The 19,340-nt window shown below is 43.1% G+C and overlaps 1 protein-coding gene across 2 annotated transcripts in view; it reads left to right on the top strand.

The window, feature by feature from the left end:
• LOC118386733 (protein sel-1 homolog 1-like) overlaps positions 1 to 19,340 on the top strand; it is a 67,087-nt gene that overhangs the window by 26,262 nt on the left and 21,485 nt on the right. For both annotated transcript variants that reach the window (XM_035774499.2, XM_035774498.2), the window contains exons 6-17: positions 3,232 to 3,394; positions 3,737 to 3,790; positions 3,932 to 3,991; positions 4,117 to 4,198; positions 4,522 to 4,676; positions 5,170 to 5,226; positions 5,349 to 5,417; positions 6,714 to 6,791; positions 11,968 to 12,030; positions 12,540 to 12,627; positions 12,894 to 13,042; positions 13,762 to 13,927. In XM_035774499.2, the coding sequence (XP_035630392.1) occupies positions 3,232 to 3,394; positions 3,737 to 3,790; positions 3,932 to 3,991; positions 4,117 to 4,198; positions 4,522 to 4,676; positions 5,170 to 5,226; positions 5,349 to 5,417; positions 6,714 to 6,791; positions 11,968 to 12,030; positions 12,540 to 12,627; positions 12,894 to 13,042; positions 13,762 to 13,927 (1,184 nt within the window). The remainder of the gene's footprint in view (positions 1 to 3,231; positions 3,395 to 3,736; positions 3,791 to 3,931; positions 3,992 to 4,116; positions 4,199 to 4,521; positions 4,677 to 5,169; positions 5,227 to 5,348; positions 5,418 to 6,713; positions 6,792 to 11,967; positions 12,031 to 12,539; positions 12,628 to 12,893; positions 13,043 to 13,761; positions 13,928 to 19,340) is intronic.

The raw sequence follows: 19,340 nt of genomic DNA, 5'->3' as shown, positions 1-19,340 counted from the left end.
AGGAATAAAATAGCATAAATAGGAAAGTATACCAGTTTCATTTGAGGACCAGGATGTTGACAACTGTGCCAAACAGATTGCAAAATAGTTGGGAAGAGATTTTTGATGTACCGATTCCATGGTACAGGGTGTATGATTTGACATGTAAAACAACGCAAGATTCAAGACTTCATGCTTTTCAGCTAAAATTATTATAGAGAATTCTTGCCACCAACAAAATGTTGAATATTTGGGGAATAAAATCATAAAAGGTCTGCAGATTTTGTTGTGAGGATACAGAATCAATAGACCATTTATTTTGGTATTGCCCTCAGGTAGCCTGTTTCTGGTCTCAGGTTCAGGAATGGCTGAAAATGCATAGCATTGATCTAAAATTGACCCTAGAAATAGTACTGTTATGAAATCTGGAGAGATCGGGTGAGTCAATTACTATTATGTTAATACTCTTAGTAAAAGTATTTATCTTCAACACGCAATCTGTGGATTCTATTCGATTAGATAGATTGAAATTGTTTGTTAAACATCACAGTCAACTATTTAGTCAGCCACCAATTGTGCAAGTTCTCCCACTTAAAAAGACGAGAGAGGCCTGTAATTTTCATCATAGGTACACTTCAACTACAGACAAAATGAGAAAACAAAATCCAGAAAATCACATTGTAGGATTTTTAATGAATTTATTTGCAAATTATGGTGGAAAATAAGTATTTGGTCACCTACAAACAAGCAAGATTTCTGTCTCTCACAGACCTGTAACCTCTTCTTTAAGAGGCTCCTCTGTCCTCAACTCGTTACCTGTATTAATGGCACCTGTTTGAACTTGTTATCAGTATAAAAGACACCTGTCCTATGGCCAAGACCAAAGAGCTGTCAAAGGACACCAGAAACAAAATTGTAGACCTGCACCAGCCTGGGAAGACTGAATCTACAATAGATAAGCAGCTTGGTTTGAAGAAGTCAACTGTGGGAGCAATTATTAGGAAATGGAAGACATACAAGACCACTGATAATCTCCCTCGATCTGGGGCTCCACGCAAGATCTCAGCCGTGCGGTCAAAATGATCACAAGAACGGTGAGCAAAAATCCCAGAACCGCACGGGGGGACCTAGTGAATGATCTGCAGAGAGCTGGGACCAAAGTAACAAAGCCTACCATCAGTAACACACTACGCCGCCAGGGACTCAAATCCTGCAGTGCCAGACGTGTCCCCCTGCTTAAGCCAGTACATGTCCAGGCCTGTCTGAAGTTTGCTAGAGAGCATTTGGATGATCCAGAAGAAGATTGGGAGAATGTCAGATGAAACCGAAATATAACTTTTTGGTAAAAACTCAACTCGTGTTTGGAGGACAAAGAATGCTGAGTTGCATCCAAAGAACACCATACCTACTGTGAAGCATGGGGGTGGAAACATCATGCTTTGGGGCTGTTTTTCTGCAAAGGGACCAGGACGACTGATCCGTGTAAAGGAAAGAATGAATGGGGCTGTGTATCGTGAGATCTTGAGTGAAAACCTCCTTCCATCAGCAAGGGCATTGAAGATGAAACGTGGCTGGGTCTTTCAGCATGACAATGATCCCAAACACACCGTCCGGGCAACGAAGGAGTGGCTTCGTAAGAAGCATTTCAAGGTCCTGGAGTGGCCTAGCCAGTCTCCAGATCTCAACCCCATAGAAAATCTTTGGAGGGAGTTGAAAGTCCGTGTTGCCCAGCAACAGCCCCAAAACATCACTGCTTTAGAGGAGATCTGCATGGAGGAATGGGCCAAAATACCAGCAACAGTGTGTGAAAACCTTGTGAAGACTTACAGAAAACGTTTGACCTCTGTCATTGCCAACAAAGGGTATATAACAAAGTATTGAGATAAACTTTTGTTATTGACCAAATACTTATTTTCCACCATAATTTGCAAAAAAAATTCATGAAAATCCTACAATATGATTGTGGATTTTTTTCTAATTTTGTAGTTGAAGTGTACCTATGATGAAATTTACAGGCCTCTCATCTTTTTAAGTGGGAGAACTTGCACAATTGGTGGCTGACTAAATACTTTCTTGCCCCACTGTTGACGGGATGGGCTGAGGGTTGGTATGTGGAATTGGAGACAAGTTTGAGTGGAGTTGTTGTGTGAGAGAGAGAATGATGGTCAAAGATAAAAGTCAAAAATAAAGTCAAAATACAACAAAGTATGTTTGAATGACACTGAGGGGCAGTGTTTTTACAGCTAATTCCGGGTTGGCTGAGGCTGATGCCGTGCAGGTGTTTGTACACATGCATATACACACCCTCATTCAAATAAATGCATACAAGAACAAACACATACATGTAATAGTGCCAGACATGCACACAAACATATACAGTTGGCATTGCTGTTATGATTTTATTTTGATTGATGATTGATGCCCTTTTTTGTTTTTTGCATTGTTGTTTGCTGTTTTCTTCTTTCTTTTTTCTCTTTAGTTCATTCTCTTCTCTTGGTTGTTGGTGCATTGGGGGGTTCTTGGGGGTGGGGTTCATTCTCTTGGTTGTTGGTGCATTGGTGGGTTCTTGGGGGTGGGGAATGGAATTCATTGTATTTATTTTTATTCTTTGAGGGAACTGTGGGAGGATTCTTGAATGGTTGAGGTACAGCTATTGGGGAACTGTGGGGGGATCTTGGAGGGTTCGGGTTCACGTTTTTTGGCCTGGTGGGAGATCGGTCAACGTGCCCCTGAGCAGGGCATTGACCCTGGATGCTTCTGTGTGTCGCTCTGAATGGAAATCTGTTGGATGACTCGAATGGTGTAGTTGTTAAATGGCTTCACTGCAAGTATATTGTATGTTTTGGATATTCAATAAAAAAAAAACATTATGGGGTATTATGTGTAGATCACTGACACAAAATATACTTTTAAGCAATTTTAAATTCAGGCTGTAAAGGGGTGTGAAATACTTTCTGAAAGCTTTGATATGCTTGCACAACTGCGTGTGTCTTGTCACTAATCTGGTCCACAACACCTTTTTCCCGATTCGGGGCAGTCCTACTCCTTTCTTATTTTGTATCTTTCTCTATCTTGGACAGGATCGACAGAGAGAAAGGAAGGAGGAAAGATATTGCAGTGGGTTGGATTGGAACCCTTGCTTGCAGCAGTACTTAGTACACGTGTTCTAGAGGAGAGGCTTACACCTCTAGACCAGCCCAGGCTACATCCACACACCTTTAACTTCTCAATCTTCATCTTTTTCCTCACCAGGTTGTATGAGAAGCTATTGAAGGTGGCCTGGAAAGGCCACCACAAGGCCATGGAGAAGGTGGCCTACGCCATGCTGTTTGGAGACTATATGACCCAGAACATCCCCAAGGCCAAGGAGCTGTTTGAGAAGCTGTCCCTGGAGGGCTCCCCCAAAGCTCAGATGGTAATGGAACATTCCTATTTAAACTTCATGCATCCGGGGTAGACATTTTAAACATGCTCTGTTGATGCTTAGGGCTACAGCCAGACAGCTTTTGTCTTAAAATGACGGATTGTGTTGATGGTTTGTCAATGGGAGTCGTCCGTTGATGAACAGAGATGAATGTCCTTCAAAATAAGCACAGTATGTCCGTCGTCTTACGTATAACACTTGCTTTAAAGTATATGACTTGAATAGAAGTGTTGACTGACGAAAACTAACAGTTGATGTATGCATATACTATTTCATCTATGTTCATGCATCTCTGTGTGGTATTCTAACGCTCCACCCGGTATCATCCAACAGGCACTTGGTTTCTTGTACGCTGCTGGGTTAGGAGTGAACTCCAGTCAAGCAAAGGTACCAACATCCAGCCTCTCCTTCTTACCATGTACCCTATATACTGATGAAAAGCTGTATTTGTTTAGAGGTAGCTTTCTTCGATAATATAGAGTTACCTCCTTAACCAGGAATGTAAAGTAAAGCATAACTCTGTTCCAGGCACTGGTTTACTACACCTTCGGGGCTTTGGGTGGAAACCTGGTGGCTCATATGATTCTGGTGAGCTACTTCTGCTTTTTGAAGATTTGAATAGGGAAGCCTTATAATGTGTATTGTTTCTCTCTTATGGATATATACTGTATGATGATTGACCTTTTCTCCCTTTGCTACCATTCTCTCTTTAGGGATACCGATACTGGGGTGGTGTGGGTGTGCCCCAGAGCTGTGAATCGGCACTGACGCACTACAGACTGGTGGCCAATCATGGTAAGAAGCCACCTGCTGCCAACCAATTGAACACTTTCACCATCTCAGATGACAGTTTGTCAGTGTTTTGAATGGAGAACACCTAAATGTGAACAGACCTAAACGAGCATGTGCAGTAGAGTTTGAAAAGTAGATGTTCTTGTTGCGAAGTGTCTATTGCATATTTATAGGTGCTGACCTTTTTATAGAAAAATCCCCAGATTCTCCGCAAACTGATAAAACAAAAGCAAAGGCTGCAACTCAACTGTGTTAAAAAAAAAATCAATTTTATTCACAGAGCAATTTATGGCAGAAACATTGTCTTTCTGTCACCCACTCTCCAGTGGCCAGTGACGTGTCCCTGACGGGAGGCAGTGCGGTGCAGAGGGTACGTCTGCTGGACGAGGTGGAGAACCCAGGCTCTACCAGCGGCATGCTGGAGGAAGACCTGATCCAGTACTACCAGTTCCTGGCTGAGAAGGGAGATGTCCAGGCCCAGGTTAGGGTTCAGATGGGGCACACTGCTCTTAGTGATCTTCTTTGAATAGGAAATCTTTGCGATGGAAAAAAGCAATCAGTGTCAACGTGAAGCACTAAAATTATGTTGAAAGTATGTAGAAAAGATAAAAACCTTTACGTATTTGTTTCATAATGTAATCTTTGAGAACTAACAATCATCAAAGTTAAAGCTAGACAGTCAGGGAAAGTGGAAAATACCATAAATGATGAATTTGGGGCATTATACCAATTATACACTTCCTCGCACTTGCAGGAGTTAAAGGAAGTAATCAAATCACTTTCTGAGTCTATTCGTTTTCAAGTTTCTCTGGCGCTTGCACGCACTGGCTTGCACGGCTATAGTATGATAATCAGTAAGCGTGTAATGATTGAAAGGGTGGATTCTGGTCAAAAGTAGTGTACTATATAGGGAATATGGCGCCATTTGGGACTCATTCGTCATGTTTCGTGCCATGACCCTTTGTCCACAACAGGTGGGACTGGGCCAGCTGCATCTGCACGGTGGTCGGGGGGTGGAGCAGAACCACCAGGTAAACTTTCGCTAACCCATTTTCAAATTATTCAAACTCTAGCTCTGTCATGCTCACTCTTGTATTCAATGTGAAGTTGTTGTGTGGAGTTGGTCACAAATTAAATGTTTGTTTGTCGACAGCGGGCGTATGATTACTTCAACCAGGCAGCGAATGCGGGGAACACACACGCCATGGCCTTCCTTGGGAAGGTAAGATTATTACATGATCTTATAGACTTGTAGCACTGTGTAGAAATAAGTAACGCAAACCTTACTCTGTGGCTGTGTTACTTTCCAGTGGTTTCTCCTCATGCTCCCTTCTCTCCCCTTCTCTTTATTCTATTTTCCTCTCTGTCCCTCGCTCTCTCGCTCGCTCTGTCTCTCGCTCGCTCTCTCTGTCACTCGCTCTCTCTGTCTCTCGCTCGCTCGCTTGCTCTGTCTCTCACTCGCTCTCTGTCTCACACTCGCTCTGTCGCTATCTGTCTCTCGCTCGCTCTCTCTGTCTCTCGCTCGCTCTCTCTGTCTCTCGCTCGCTCTCTCTGTCTCTCGCACGCTCTCTCTGTCTCTCGCTCGCTCTCTCTGTCTCTCGCTCGCTCTCTCTGTCTCTCATTCGCTCTCTCTGTCTCTCGCTCGCTCTCTCTGTCTCTCATTCGCTCTCTCTGTCTCTCGCTCGCTCTCTCTCTGTCTCTCGCTCGCTCTCTCTCTGTCTCTCGCTCGCTCTCTCTCTCGCTCGCTCTCTCTCTGTCTCTCGCTCGCTCTCTCTCTCGCTCTGTCTCTCGCTCGCTCTCTGTCTCACGCTCTGTCTCTCGCTCGCTCTGTCTCTCGCTTGCTCTCTCTCTCGCTCTGTCTCTCGCTCGCTCTGTCTGTCTCTCGCTCGCGCTCTCTGTCTCTCGCTCGCTCTCTGTCTCTTGCTCTGTCTCTCGCTCGCTCTGTCGCTCACTTTCTGTCTCTCGCTCACTCTCTGTCTCTCGCTCGCTTTCTGTCTCTCGCTCGCTCTGTCACACTCGCCCTGTCGCTCTCTGTCTCTCGCTCGCTCTCTGTGTCTCTCGCTCGCTCTCTTTCTCTCGCTTGCTCTCTCTTTCTCTCGCTCGCTCTCTCTGTCTCTCGCTCGCTTTCTGTCTCTCGCTCGATCTCTCTGTCGCTCATTCTCTGTCTCTCGCTCGCTCTCTGTCTCTCGCTTTCTGTCTTTTGCTCGCTCTCTGTCTTTCGCTCTCTGTCTTTCGCTCGCTCTCGGTCTCTCGCTCGCTCGCTCTCTGTGTCTCTCGCTCGCTCTCTTTCTCTCGCTTGCTCTCTCTTTCTCTCGCTCGCTCTCTCTGTCTCTCGCTCGCTTTCTGTCTCTCGCTCGATCTCTCTGTCGCTCATTCTCTGTCTCTCGCTCGCTCTCTGTCTCTCGCTTTCTGTCTTTTGCTCGCTCTCTGTCTTTCGCTCTCTGTCTTTCGCTCGCTCTCGGTCTCTCGCTCGCTCGCTCTCTGTCTCTCGCTCACTCTCGGTCTCTCTCTCTGTCAGATGTACTCGGATGGCAGTGAGTACTTGTCTCAGAACAATGAGACGGCACTGCAGTACTTCAAGAAGGCCTCTGACCTGGTGAGTGTCCAAATCGTAGAAATAGAATCACTAGTGTGGACATCATATTTCTATGGTCCAACCATGGATTGTTATACATCCATAATGATATCTGTATAAATGTGTTTTCTTAATATGTCCTTTTATCAAACTATTCACTTCTTTGGGTATCTTATACATAGGCCACAGTGCCTGTACATATGCCTGTAAGAATTACCAATAAAAGAGTGTTCATAGTGGTCAAAAACTGCTGGGACAGAAACATTCCTATACATCGCTTTTCAATGACCACATGGTTTTTCAGGATTGATCAGTTACAGTTGAATTTGGAAGTTTACATACACTTTAGCCAAATACATTTAAACTCAGTTTTTCACAATTCCTGACATTTAATCCAAGTAAACATTCCCTGTTTTAGGTCAGTTAACTTCTCTAGGGTAGGGGGCAGCATTGGGAATTTTGGATGAAAAGCATGCCTAAATTAAACTGCTTGCTACTCAGCCATAAAAGCTAGAATATGCATATTTGAATAGAAAACACTCTGAAGTTTCTAAAACTGTTTGAATGATGTCTGTGAGTATAACAGAACTCATATGGCAGGCAAAAACCTGAGAAAAAAATCCAACCAGGAAGTGGGAAATCTGAGGTTTGTAGTTTTTTTACTCTTGCCCTATCAAATACACAATGTCTATGGGGTCATGTTGCACTTCATAAGGCTTCCACTAGATGTCAACAGTCTTTAGAACGTTGTTTGAGGCTTCTACTGTGAAGTGGGGCAGAATGAGAGGGGAATGAGTCAGAGGTCTGCCAGCAGCTATGCTATTTCTGACTTCTGTTCACTCCAACATGGCGGATATCAATCTGGCTTGATTTGGCGTCTGAGTACTCAGATTATTGCATGGTTTGCATTTTCTGTAAAGTTTTTTTGAAATCTGACACAGCGGTTGCATTAAGGAGAAGCATATCTTTAATTCTGTGAATAACACTGTAAATAACACTTGTATCATTTATCAATGTTTATTATGAGTATTTCTGTAAATTGATGTGGCTCTCTGCAAAATCACCGCATGTTTTGGAACTACTGAACATAACGCGCCAATGTAAACTCAGAATTTTGGATATAAATATGAACTTTACCAAACATAACATACATGTATTGTGTAACATGAAGTCCTATGAGTGTCATTTGATGAAGATCATTTAAGGTTAGTGATTCATTTTATCTATATTTCTGCTTTTTGTGACTCCTCTCTTTGGCTGTGTTTTTCTGTGACTTGGCTCTGATCTAACATAATCGTTTGGTTTGCTTTCGTCGTAAAGCCTTTTTGAAATCGGACACTGTGGCTGGACTTTAAAGACTTTAATCAAACAGGCAATACATCAGAGAAATAAAAACAGGTGCTATGTCTGTCTCCAGTCTGTCTCCAGTCTGTCTCGTCTAAGCGTATCTTTAAAATGGTGTAAAATACATGTATGTTTGAGGAATTTTAATCATGGGATTTCTGTTGTTTTGAATTTGGCGCCCTGCAGTTTCACTGGCTGTTGACAGGTGGGACGCTACCATCCCACGTACCCTAGAGAGGTTAAGATCACCACTTTATTTTAAGAATGTGAAATGTCAGAATAATAGTAGAGAGAATGATTTATTTCAGCTTTTATATATTTCATCACATTCCCAGTCGGTCAGAAGTTTACATACACTCAATTAGTATTTAGTAACATTGCCATTAACTTCTTGGCGCTACCCATCCCGTTAGTGGGATCATTTTCGTCGGCAACACCTGAATAGCATAGCGCCACAGTCAAATAATATTACAAAAAATTCATATTCATGAAATCACAAGTGCAATATTACAAAACACAGTTTAGCCTTTTGTTAATCCACCTGTCATCTCAGATTTTGAAATTATGCTTTACAGCGAAAGCAATGCAAGCGTTTGTGTAAATGTATCGATAGCCTAGCATAGCATTATGTACACTTAGCATCAGGAAGCTTGGTCATGAAAATCAGAAAAGCAATCTAATTAACCGTTTACCTTTGATGATCTAAGGATGTTTTCACTCACGAGACTCCTAGTTACACAACAAATGTTCCTTTTGTTCCATAAATATTATTTTTATACCCAAAAATACCTCCGTTTGTTTGTCGCGTTATGTTTAGAAATCCACAGGAAAGAGCGGTGACGACAACGCAGACAGAAATTCCAAATAGTCTCCATAATGTCCACATAACTTTTCCCTTCTCTGATGGGGGGCCGGTGTCAGTTTTTAACAGAAAAAGTGTGACGATCGTAGGGGAGCTTAAAAAATTTATTGTTTTCCAGAAAGCCACACATAACCAAATAACCCTTTCCAGGTTCTTTACAGAAAAAAAGTCAGGAAACAAATAATAACACTATTAATGAAATAAATAATAACTAAATAACCCTCTCTGAGTTCTTCACAGAAAAAAACAGGAAATAAATAATAACTAAATAACTCTCTCTGGGTTCTTCATAGAAAAAAAAGCCATGGAACATTAACTTTCTGTCGTGCCATGCACAATCTTAACAGATAAAAGTTCAGCTCAGTTGTCAGAGCAGAATCTCTCTGACACATATGAGCAGTCTCTTAAAGTTCTTGTGTTCCTTCCTTATAATCCTTTTGTAGGTTCCAGTAGGCTTGTAGACACCGCTGTTTGCAGCTCTCTCTCATCAACTTCCCTGTGAAAACCACAAAAGAAGCAGGTTGAGAAACTGAACTAAGTGATACAGCACCTACACAGCACAATACATTTCACTACCAGTATGGTTGTAAAGATGGATTTTATCCCAGTAGATTTTATTATGATTATATTTGTTTATGCTCAGAATGACTCATTCAAGTCAGAAAAGTGAGCTTACCTATGTATGTTCATCAGTGTGAACTGTGGGCCTGCATCTGGCTGGTGAGAAGTTGAATATCAGGTTCCATTCTAGTTACAGCCAGTCTCAAGCACTGATGCAAATGTTCATCTGTCAATCTTGATCTCATCGGGGTTTTCAGCAGTTTCATGCAAGAAAAGGTTTTCTCGCAGATATACGTGCTGCCAAAAACTGTGGACATTTTCATTGCATGTTTTTTGATGTTTGGATATGTGTCGTTTGGGAGGGCGGCATAGAAGTCAATGAGACTGTTGGGCTTGAATGCGTCTTTCAGAACATCACAGTTCTGTAACTCAGCCAACTCAAACTGATATGAAGGCTGGGCTTCATCAATGTCGGCAACAAAGGGGTTCTGAAAAAGACGGATTTCTTTTGCATGAACATGTAGTTCACTGAATCGCACATCGAACTCCGCCTTCAGCATTTCCAGTGCTTCCACGCACTTTTCAGCTGGGAACGGGACCGCTGGGTTCTCTGTCGACAGGTTTTGGGTAGCAGGAAGATGGACGAAGTTGCGCTTTTTCACTTGTTCCAAAAGCAGCGCTAATTTCACCTCAAATGCTTTTATGTGTGAATACATGTCGCAAATGAGTTTCCCCTCGCCTTGTAGCTGCAAGTTAAGGCTGTTAAGTATCTCTGTCACGTCTGTTAAAAATGCGAGGTGCCATTTCCATTCTGGGTCGATTCTCTCTTTGACAGGGCCGGGCCTAGGATTTTTTTTCTGGAGGCCAAATAGGAAAAAAATTCGATAGCGTCTCTGGTATTGTTCAGAGGGCCGGGCCAAATGTGCTGACGGGCCGTATCCGGCCCGCGGGCCGTAGTTTGGTGACCACTGCTTTAGACTGTTTTCTATCCTAATCCGACAATTATATGCATATTCTAGTTTCTGGGGCTGAGAAATAGGCAGTTTCAAATGGGTACGTTTTTTTTAGCCAAAAAATAAAATACTGCCCCCCTACACGCAAAAGGTTAACTTGGGTCAAATGTTTTGGGTAGCCTTCCACAAGCTTCCCAGAATAACTTGGGTGAATTTTGACCCATTCCTCCTTACAGAGCTGGTATAACTGAGTCAGGTTTGTAGGCTTCCTTGCTTACACATGCTTTTTCAGTTTTGCCCACACGTTTTCTATAGGATTGAGGTCAGGGCTTTGTGATGGCCACTCCAATACCTTGACTTTGTTGTCCTTAAGCCATTTTGTCACAACTTTGGAAGTTTGCTTGGGGTCATTGTCCATTTGGAAGACCCATTTGCGACCCAGCTTTAACCTGACTGATGTCTTGAGATGTTGCTTCAATATATCCACATAATTGTCCTCCCTCATGAAGCCATCTATTTTGTGAAGTGCACACGTCCCTCCAGCAGCAAAGCACCCCCACAACATCATGCTGCCACCCCCGTGCTTCACAGTTGGTGTGGTGTTCTATGGCTTGCAAGCCTTCCCCCTTTTCCCCCAAATATAACAATGTTCATTATGGCCAAACAGTTCTATTTTTGTTTCATCAGACAAGAGGACATTTCTCCAAAAAGTATGATCTATCTACTATGGATATAGATACTTTTGTACCTGTTTCCTCCAGCATGTTCACAAGTTCCTTTGCTGCTGTTCTGGGATTGATTTGCACATTTCACACCAAAGTACGTTCATCTCTAGGAGACAGAACGCGTCTCCTTCCTGAGCAGTATGACGGCTGCGTGGTCCCATGATGTTTATACTTGCATACTATTGCCTGTACAGATGAACGTGGTACCTTCAAGCGTTTGGAATTTGCTCCCAAGGATGAAACCGACTTGTGGAGGTCAACAATTTCTGTTCTGAGGTCTTGGCTGTTTTCTTTTGATTTTCCCATGATGTCAAGCAAAGACGCACGGAGTTTGAAGGTAGACCTTGAAATACATCCACAGGTACACCTACAATTGACTCAAATTATGTCAATTAGCCTATCAGATGCTTCTAAAGCCATGACATCCTTTTCTGGAATTTTCCAAGCTGTTTAACGGCACAGTCAAGTTAGTGTATGTAAACTTCTGACCCACTGGAATTGTGATACAGTGAATAATTTGTCTGTAAACAATACTTGGAAAAGTAGATGTCCTAACCGACTTGCCAAAATTATAGTTTGTTAACAAGAAATTTGTGGAGTGGTTGAAAAACAAGTTTTAATGACTCCAACCTAAGTGTATGTAAACTTCCGACTTGAACTGTATATATTATTAGTCAAATTAACCGGTATAGATGTGGTTTTCAAGAGTGTCTCTCTTTTTGGTGTTCTTTCCAACTGTTCTTGTCCCCTAGGGTAACCCTGTTGGGCAGAGTGGACTGGGCATGGCGTACCTGTATGGGAGGGGCGTTCCAGTGGTAAGTGACTGCAAGTGTCCACCATCACCCAGTGCCACCTGGCACCTACACTACAAGAGCTTGGCAGGTAGCCTGGCGGGTAGGAGTGTTTCGGGTGCTGGCAAATCCCAGAGCTGACAAAGTAAAAATCTGTTGCTCTGCTCCAGAGCAAGGCAGTTAACCCACTGTTCCCCAGGCACCAATGACGTGGATGTTTATTAAGGCAGCCCCCCGCACCTCTCTGATTCAAAGGGGTTGAGTTAAATGCGGAAGGCACATTTCAGTTGAATGCATTCAGTCGTACAACCGACTACTTAACCCCCTTTCCCAAAACATATTTAGTTGAGATAAAGATTTGGCACATGCAATACGGGTTAGCTGCATGCCTGTATGATTCAAACTGTAGTTACATTCCAAAAGTGAGCTTTTGTAGAGATTGGCATAGGCAATTGAATCCAGCAGCTGTGTAGACTGTCTGTATTTTCTGTATGATTTCCACAATAGTTATGTTTTGTGTGTGTGTCCTACAGAATTACGAGTTGGCGCTGAAATACTTCCAGAAGGCAGCAGAGCAGGGCTGGGTCGACGGACAGCTTCAGCTGGGCACAATGTACTACAGTGAGTGTGTGCGCATGCGTTGTGGGTCTGTGTGTGTAGAGACCTCCTGTTTTTTCTGTTGGTTAGTGTAAAACAGACTTGTCCCTTTGGTTTCCTGGGGAACAGTGCAATAAAAAAAAAAGTTAGTTGCCCACCAAAATTCTGCTCCCAAATCTGCAGTCACAACCATTCTTTTTTCTCTTGCACACCACCTCTCCCTCTCCTTCTCTGTGTTGGGGATCTCTCTCACTCACTTTTGTCTCTCCATTCCCCCTCTTCCGCCCCAGATGGGATCGGGGTGAAGCGTGACTACAAGCAGGCCCTCAAGTTCTTCAATCTGGCCTCGCAGGCGGGCCACATCCTGGCCTTCTACAACCTGGCCCAGATGCATGCCACGGGCACCGGCGTTATGCGCTCCTGCCACACCGCCGTGGAGGTGAGCTAGTTAGCCATTAGCTAGCGGATGTACATAATTGGCTTGCTACAGCATGATCTATTAATTAGTAATTAGCTATAGCTGCTGTATTGAATTGGCTATAGCTATAGCATTAACCATCAACTAGCCGTTAACTAGCCGCTATGGAATTGTATAGCTATAGGATTAGCCATTAGCTAGCTATTAGCTAGTTCTGTATCCCAGCACGTCACAGTTCATTAGCCTTTAATTCCACACCACTGCCAAACTAGCCACCTGGGAGCTAGCCTCTATACATTATTTTCCATTAGCCAGCAATTAGCTTTCTGTTAGCTGTGCATTAAACCATCAATAAACCATCCGTTAGCCTGAGATTAACCTTCATCCGTTAGATCTATGCATCTATGGCCATCCGTTTAGACATTTAGTAGCGTGTTAATTGCCATCCATTAAATGCCATTCAGCCATGTATTAGCTAAGCATTTAGCCATTTGCTACTGACTGTCAGTCATTGTTTGCCAATTCATACTTATCCATACCTTAGCCATTGATCCACAACTGGGGTCAGATATATTTCTATCCTCCCAATGGTTAAATTTAAAATCAGGGGTTGTGAAATCTGATCCAAAGCCTGTTGTTAGGGGTGACTTCTACCTCGAATTCTCTGAACAGACCCTTTTGTTCATGTTTCTGTGTATATCTGTCTGTGTCTTATTGCGTGTGTGTGTGTCTGTGAGCAGCTCTTCAAGAATGTGTGTGAGCGTGGGCGCTGGTCAGAGAGGCTTATGGCAGCCTACCGCAGCTTCAAGGACGGCGACATGGATGGGTCGCTGGTGCAGTACCTACTGCTGGCCGAGCAGGGCTATGAAGTGGCCCAGAGCAATGTAGCCTTCATCCTGGACCAGAGTAAGAACACATAAACAGTGCGCATAAAGTTGAAGTCGCAAGTTTACATACACTTAGGTTGGAGTCAGTAAAACAAATGTTCAACCACTCCACAAATGTATTGTTAACGAACTATAGTTTTGGCAAGTCGGTTAGGATATCTACTTTGTGCATGACGCAAGTCATTTTTCCAAGTATTGTTTACAGACAGATTATTTCACTTATAATTCACTGTATCACAATTCCAGTGGGTCGTTTACATACACTAAGTTGACTGTGCCTTTAAACAGCTTGGAAAATTCCAGAAAATATGTCATGGCTTTAGAAGCTTCTGGTGGCTAATTTATATAATTTGAGTCAATTGGAGGTGTACCTGTGGATGTATTTCAAGGCCTACCTTCAAACTCAGTGCCTCTAAGCTTGACATCATGGGAAAATCAAAAGAAATCAGCCAAGACCTCAGAACAAAAATTGTAGACCTCCACAAGTCTGGTTCATCCTTGGGAGCAATTTCCAAATGCCTGAAGGTACCACGTTCATCTGTACAAATAATAATATGCAAGTATAAACACCATGGGACCACACAGCCGTCACACTACTCAGGAAGGAGACGCGTTCTGTCTTCTGGAGATGAATGTACTTTGGTGCGAATAAGTGCAAATCAATCCCAGAACAACAGCAAAGGACCTTGTGAAGATGCTGGAGGAAACAGGTACAAAAGTATTTATATCCACAATAAATATATTGACACAGCCTGAAAGGCTGCTCAGCAAGGAAGAAGCCACTGCTCCAAAACCGGCAAAAAAAGCCAGACTACAGTTTGCAACTGCACATGGGGACATTTCACGTTCTTAAAATAAAGTGGTGATCTTAACTGACATAAGACAGGGAATTTTAACTAGGATTAAATGTCAGGAATGGTGAAAATCTGAGTTTAAATGTATTTGGATAGGGTGTATGTAAACTTCCGACTTCAACTGAATATAAACTTGGCAAAAAAAGAAACGTCCTCTCACTGTCAACTGCGCTTATTTTCATCAAACTTAACATGTGTAAATATTTATATGAACATAACAAGATTCAACAACTGAGACATAAACTGAACAAGTTCCACAGACATGTGACTAACAGAAATGGAATAATGTATCCCTGAACAAAGGGGTGGTCAAATCAAAAGTAACAGTCAGTATCTGGTGTCGCCACCAGCTGGATTAAGTACGGCAGTGCATCTCCTCCTCATGGACTGTACCAGATTTAACAGTTCTTGCTGTGAGATGTTATCCCACTCTTCCACCAAGGTACCTGCAAGGTCCTGGACAATTCAGGGGGGAATGGCCCTAGCCCTCACCCTCTGATCCAACAGGTCCCAGATGTGCACAATGGGATTGAGATCCGGGCTCTTCGCTGGCCATGGCAGAACACTGACATTCCTGTCTTGCAGGAAATCACCCACAGAACGAGCAGTATGGCTGGTGGCATTGTCATGCTGGAGGGTAATGTCAGGATGAGCCTGCAGGAAGGGTACCACATGAAGGAGGAGAATGTCTTCCCTGTAACGCACAGCGTTGACATTGCCTGCAATGACAACAAGCTCAGTCTGATGATGCTGTGACACACCGCCCCAGACCATGACGGACCCTCCACATCCAAATCGATCCCGCTCCAGAGTACAGGCCTTGGTGTAACGACGATAAACGCAAATCCGACCATCACCCCTGGTGAGACAAAACCACGATTTGTCAGTGAAGAGCACTTTTTGCCAGTCCTGTCTGGTCCAGCGACTGTGGGTTTGTGCCCATGGGCAACGTTGTTGCCTGCCTTACAACAGCACTGATGGAGGGATTGTGCGTGTAACTCGGGCAGTTGTTGTTGCCATCCTGTACCTGTCCCGTAGGTGTGCTGTTCGGATGTACCAATCCTGTGCAGGTGTTATTACACGTGGTCTATCACTGTGAAGACAATCAGCTGTCCGTCCTGTCTCCCTGTAGCGCTGTCTTAGGCGTCTCACAGTACGGACATTGTAATTTTTTGCCCTGACCACATCTGCAGTCCTCATGCCGCCTTGCAACATGCCTAAGGCACGTTCACGCAGATGAGCAGGGACCCTGGGAATTTTTATTTTGGTGTTTTTTAGTCAGTAGAAAGGCCTCTTTAGTGTCCTAAGTTTTCATAACTGTGATTTTTATTGCCTACAGTCTATATATAAGCTGTTAGGGTCAAAACGACCGTTCCACAGGTGCATGTTCATTAATTGTTTATGGTTCATTGAACAAGCATGGGAAACCGTGTTTAAACCCTTTACAATGAAGATCTGTGAAGTTGTTTGGATTTTTATGAATTATCTTTGAAAGACAGGGTCCTGAAGAAGCGTTGTTTCTTTTTTTGCTGAGTTTATATTGTCATGGTTATTTCTTTATTATCGAATGAGGAGACAAACAAAGCCAGAGTTATACTTAAACTAAATCTTTATTCACTTTTTAATAAGGAAAGCATGTCACACCACACACACAAGTGAATGATGTGAGTGGTCTGCAATAACGATGGCCGGTCGACGAACCACCCTTAGATGATTCGTTGAGAGCCCCCACACAAAGGATACCAAGATATTTTATAGCAAAGATACACCCCCGTAGTCCACATGACAAACAACAGATGTGTGGAATGGGTCACAAGGTTAGGAGTCGTATGAAATAAATTAAGAATTCACAGCAGACAGTATCTGCTGTAAAGACTGTTCTCAATGTGTGGAAACTAGGGTCTAGCCCCCAAAGCAAGCTTCCTCTCATAATTATCCATACCCGAGCCATCTCCACCCTGGTCCCTCCCAGTATACAAACACCAACTCATGCTATGGAATGCGTTCTTTAGATTTTATCACCAAAGGCATCGTAAATCCACTGACAGCATTAAGCCCCACAGGCCCAACTCAGAAGACCCCGCACAGATGAGTGTTCTATGAACCCTATTCCATTCCATTAAACAACCATTTGATGCAGTAACAGTATTATAACATAATCTTGTAATTTCGCTCTCACATTCCCCCATTTTAAGAATTCTCTCAACTTAAAAGAAAATTACAAGATTTTAAAACATTAATTCACACGTAGAAAACAAATAAGGCATCAACAACTTAACTCAAACATATAGGAAAAAAACTTCCTTGCACTCGTATACCACTATTGTAAATGACCATCCGTAGGTTCATTTAACCTTTAACCTTAACATAAAATGATCGTTGGGAATAATATAAACATTAAAATATCCTTAAGAAATTAAATCCAAGTACATTTTCCATAAGTTCGAAAAAAATCATCATGGTGATACTGATCATAATCCCATTGGTCAGCATGGTGGAAATAACCATTTCCATCCCCATAACACCGCCTGTAGAAACTAAAATTAGCATATCATGTTGGATAAATCCAGGTAGTGAATCCTGGTTTAAGTAAAATGTATTCTTTGGTGCCTAATGAACATAAGACAAGCATCATGATTCCACTATATATAAGGCAACTCCTATAGTCTATATGTGCCATAAGCACCATACCTTCTATACTTTCTATATTATCATCAAAAATGTAATTTGGTAATGGATAAAAGTCAAATAGATTACAAAAATAAATTGAACCTTTATTTAACTCAGTTAAGAACAATTTCTTATTTACTATGACGGCCTACCCCGGCCAAACCTGGGCCAATTGTGCCCGGCCCTATGGGACTCCCAATCACGGCCGGATGTGATGCAACCTGGATTCGAACCAGGGACTGCAGTGACGCCTCTTGCACTCAGATGCAGTGCCTTAGACCGCTGCGCCACTCAGGAGCCCAACTGGATCAACATTAAGTTGCTCCACTCATATGGTTTTTAACATACCAAACTTACTCAAATCAATTACCGGTAGTACGTTTTTTTAATCATTTAATTTTCCAACCAAAATGTTGAATGACATTGCTCAGTGATTCACATTGGTCCTATCACTCAAAGTTCAAACTCTCTCAAACTCTCTCCCCTTTAAGATACCTCAGCACGAAGCCATGAAAAAAACATTCAACCAAAGGAAATAGTCCACTCAATAAGTCAAACACGTATTAACATCACTAACAAATATTCATAATAAGTGTGCTGCAAACCATATGGTAAAAACAAATAAAAATGTCCTGGCCTTATTTTACGGCCTAATCCGGATACCCTTATACTTTTCTTTCCTTTTTTTTGTTCTTTAAAAAAACAAATTACCCCTTTTTCTCCCCAATTTCGCGGTATCCAATTGTTTAGTAGCTACTATCTTGTCTCATCGCTACAACTCCAGTACGGGCTCGGGAGAGACGATGGTTGAAAGTCATGCGTCCTCCGATACACAACCCAACCAAGCCGCACTGCTTCTGAACACAGCACCATCCAACCCGGAAGCCAGCCACACCAATGTGTCGGAGGAAACACCTGGCAACCTTGGTTAGCGCGCACTGCGCCCAGCCCGCCACAGGAGTCGCTGGTGTGCGATGAGACAAGGATTTCCCTACCGGCCAGACCCTCCCTAACCCAGGCGACGCTAGGCCAATTGTGCATCGCCCCACGGACCTCCCGGTCGCAGCCGGTTACGACAGAGCCTGGGCACGAACCCAGAGTCTCTGGTGGCACAGCTAGTGCTGCAGTACAGCGCCCTTAACCACTGCGCCACCCAGGAGACCCTTATACCCCCAGCCTTTTTGCTACATATACATACATTTTACGTACACATTTTACATACATGGCACTTTTATATAAAGCAGTCACATAACAATAATACAATACCAAACATAAGCTCTTAAGTCCCAACCCTCAGCCACTCTCAGCCCATCCCACCTATCACCATATACCTCAGCTCTTAAATCCCAACCCTCAGCCACTCTCAGCCCATCCCACCTATCACCATAGACCTCAGCTCTTAAATCCCACCCCTCAGCCACTCTCAGCCCATCCCACCTATCACCATAGACCTCAGCTCTTTAATCCCAACCCTCAGCCACTCTCAGCCCATCCCACCTATCACCATAGACCTCAGCTCTTAAATCCCACCCCTCAGCCACTCTCAGCCCATCCCACCTATCACCATAGACCTCAGCTCTTTTAAATCCCAACCCTAAGCCACTCTCAGCCCATCCCACCTATCACCATAGACCACCCTCATTCGGTTTCTATGTGCCATATACTTTTCAACTGTGCTGTGATATTTTACAAAATGTTTAAACCTTTTTAATCGTATATTATCCACAAATTGCAAGCTAGTCCATAAACCATATGCCGTGGAATTGGTACTTCGAAAATCTCCCATTTATTTTGCAACCTGTATGGCGCAGCTGTCATTTTTGTCCGATAAAACTGGTATATTTTCCTGTTTATGCCAGTTCCTTTCATCCAGTTTGTATCTTTAATATATGGCAGGCAAACAAGTTC

This window comes from Oncorhynchus keta, chromosome 8 (assembly GCF_023373465.1).
Source record: "Oncorhynchus keta strain PuntledgeMale-10-30-2019 chromosome 8, Oket_V2, whole genome shotgun sequence".
NCBI lineage: Eukaryota > Metazoa > Chordata > Actinopteri > Salmoniformes > Salmonidae > Oncorhynchus > Oncorhynchus keta.
Note: the sequence above shows the minus strand (reverse complement) of the source record. Positions and strands in the feature narration are given on the sequence as shown.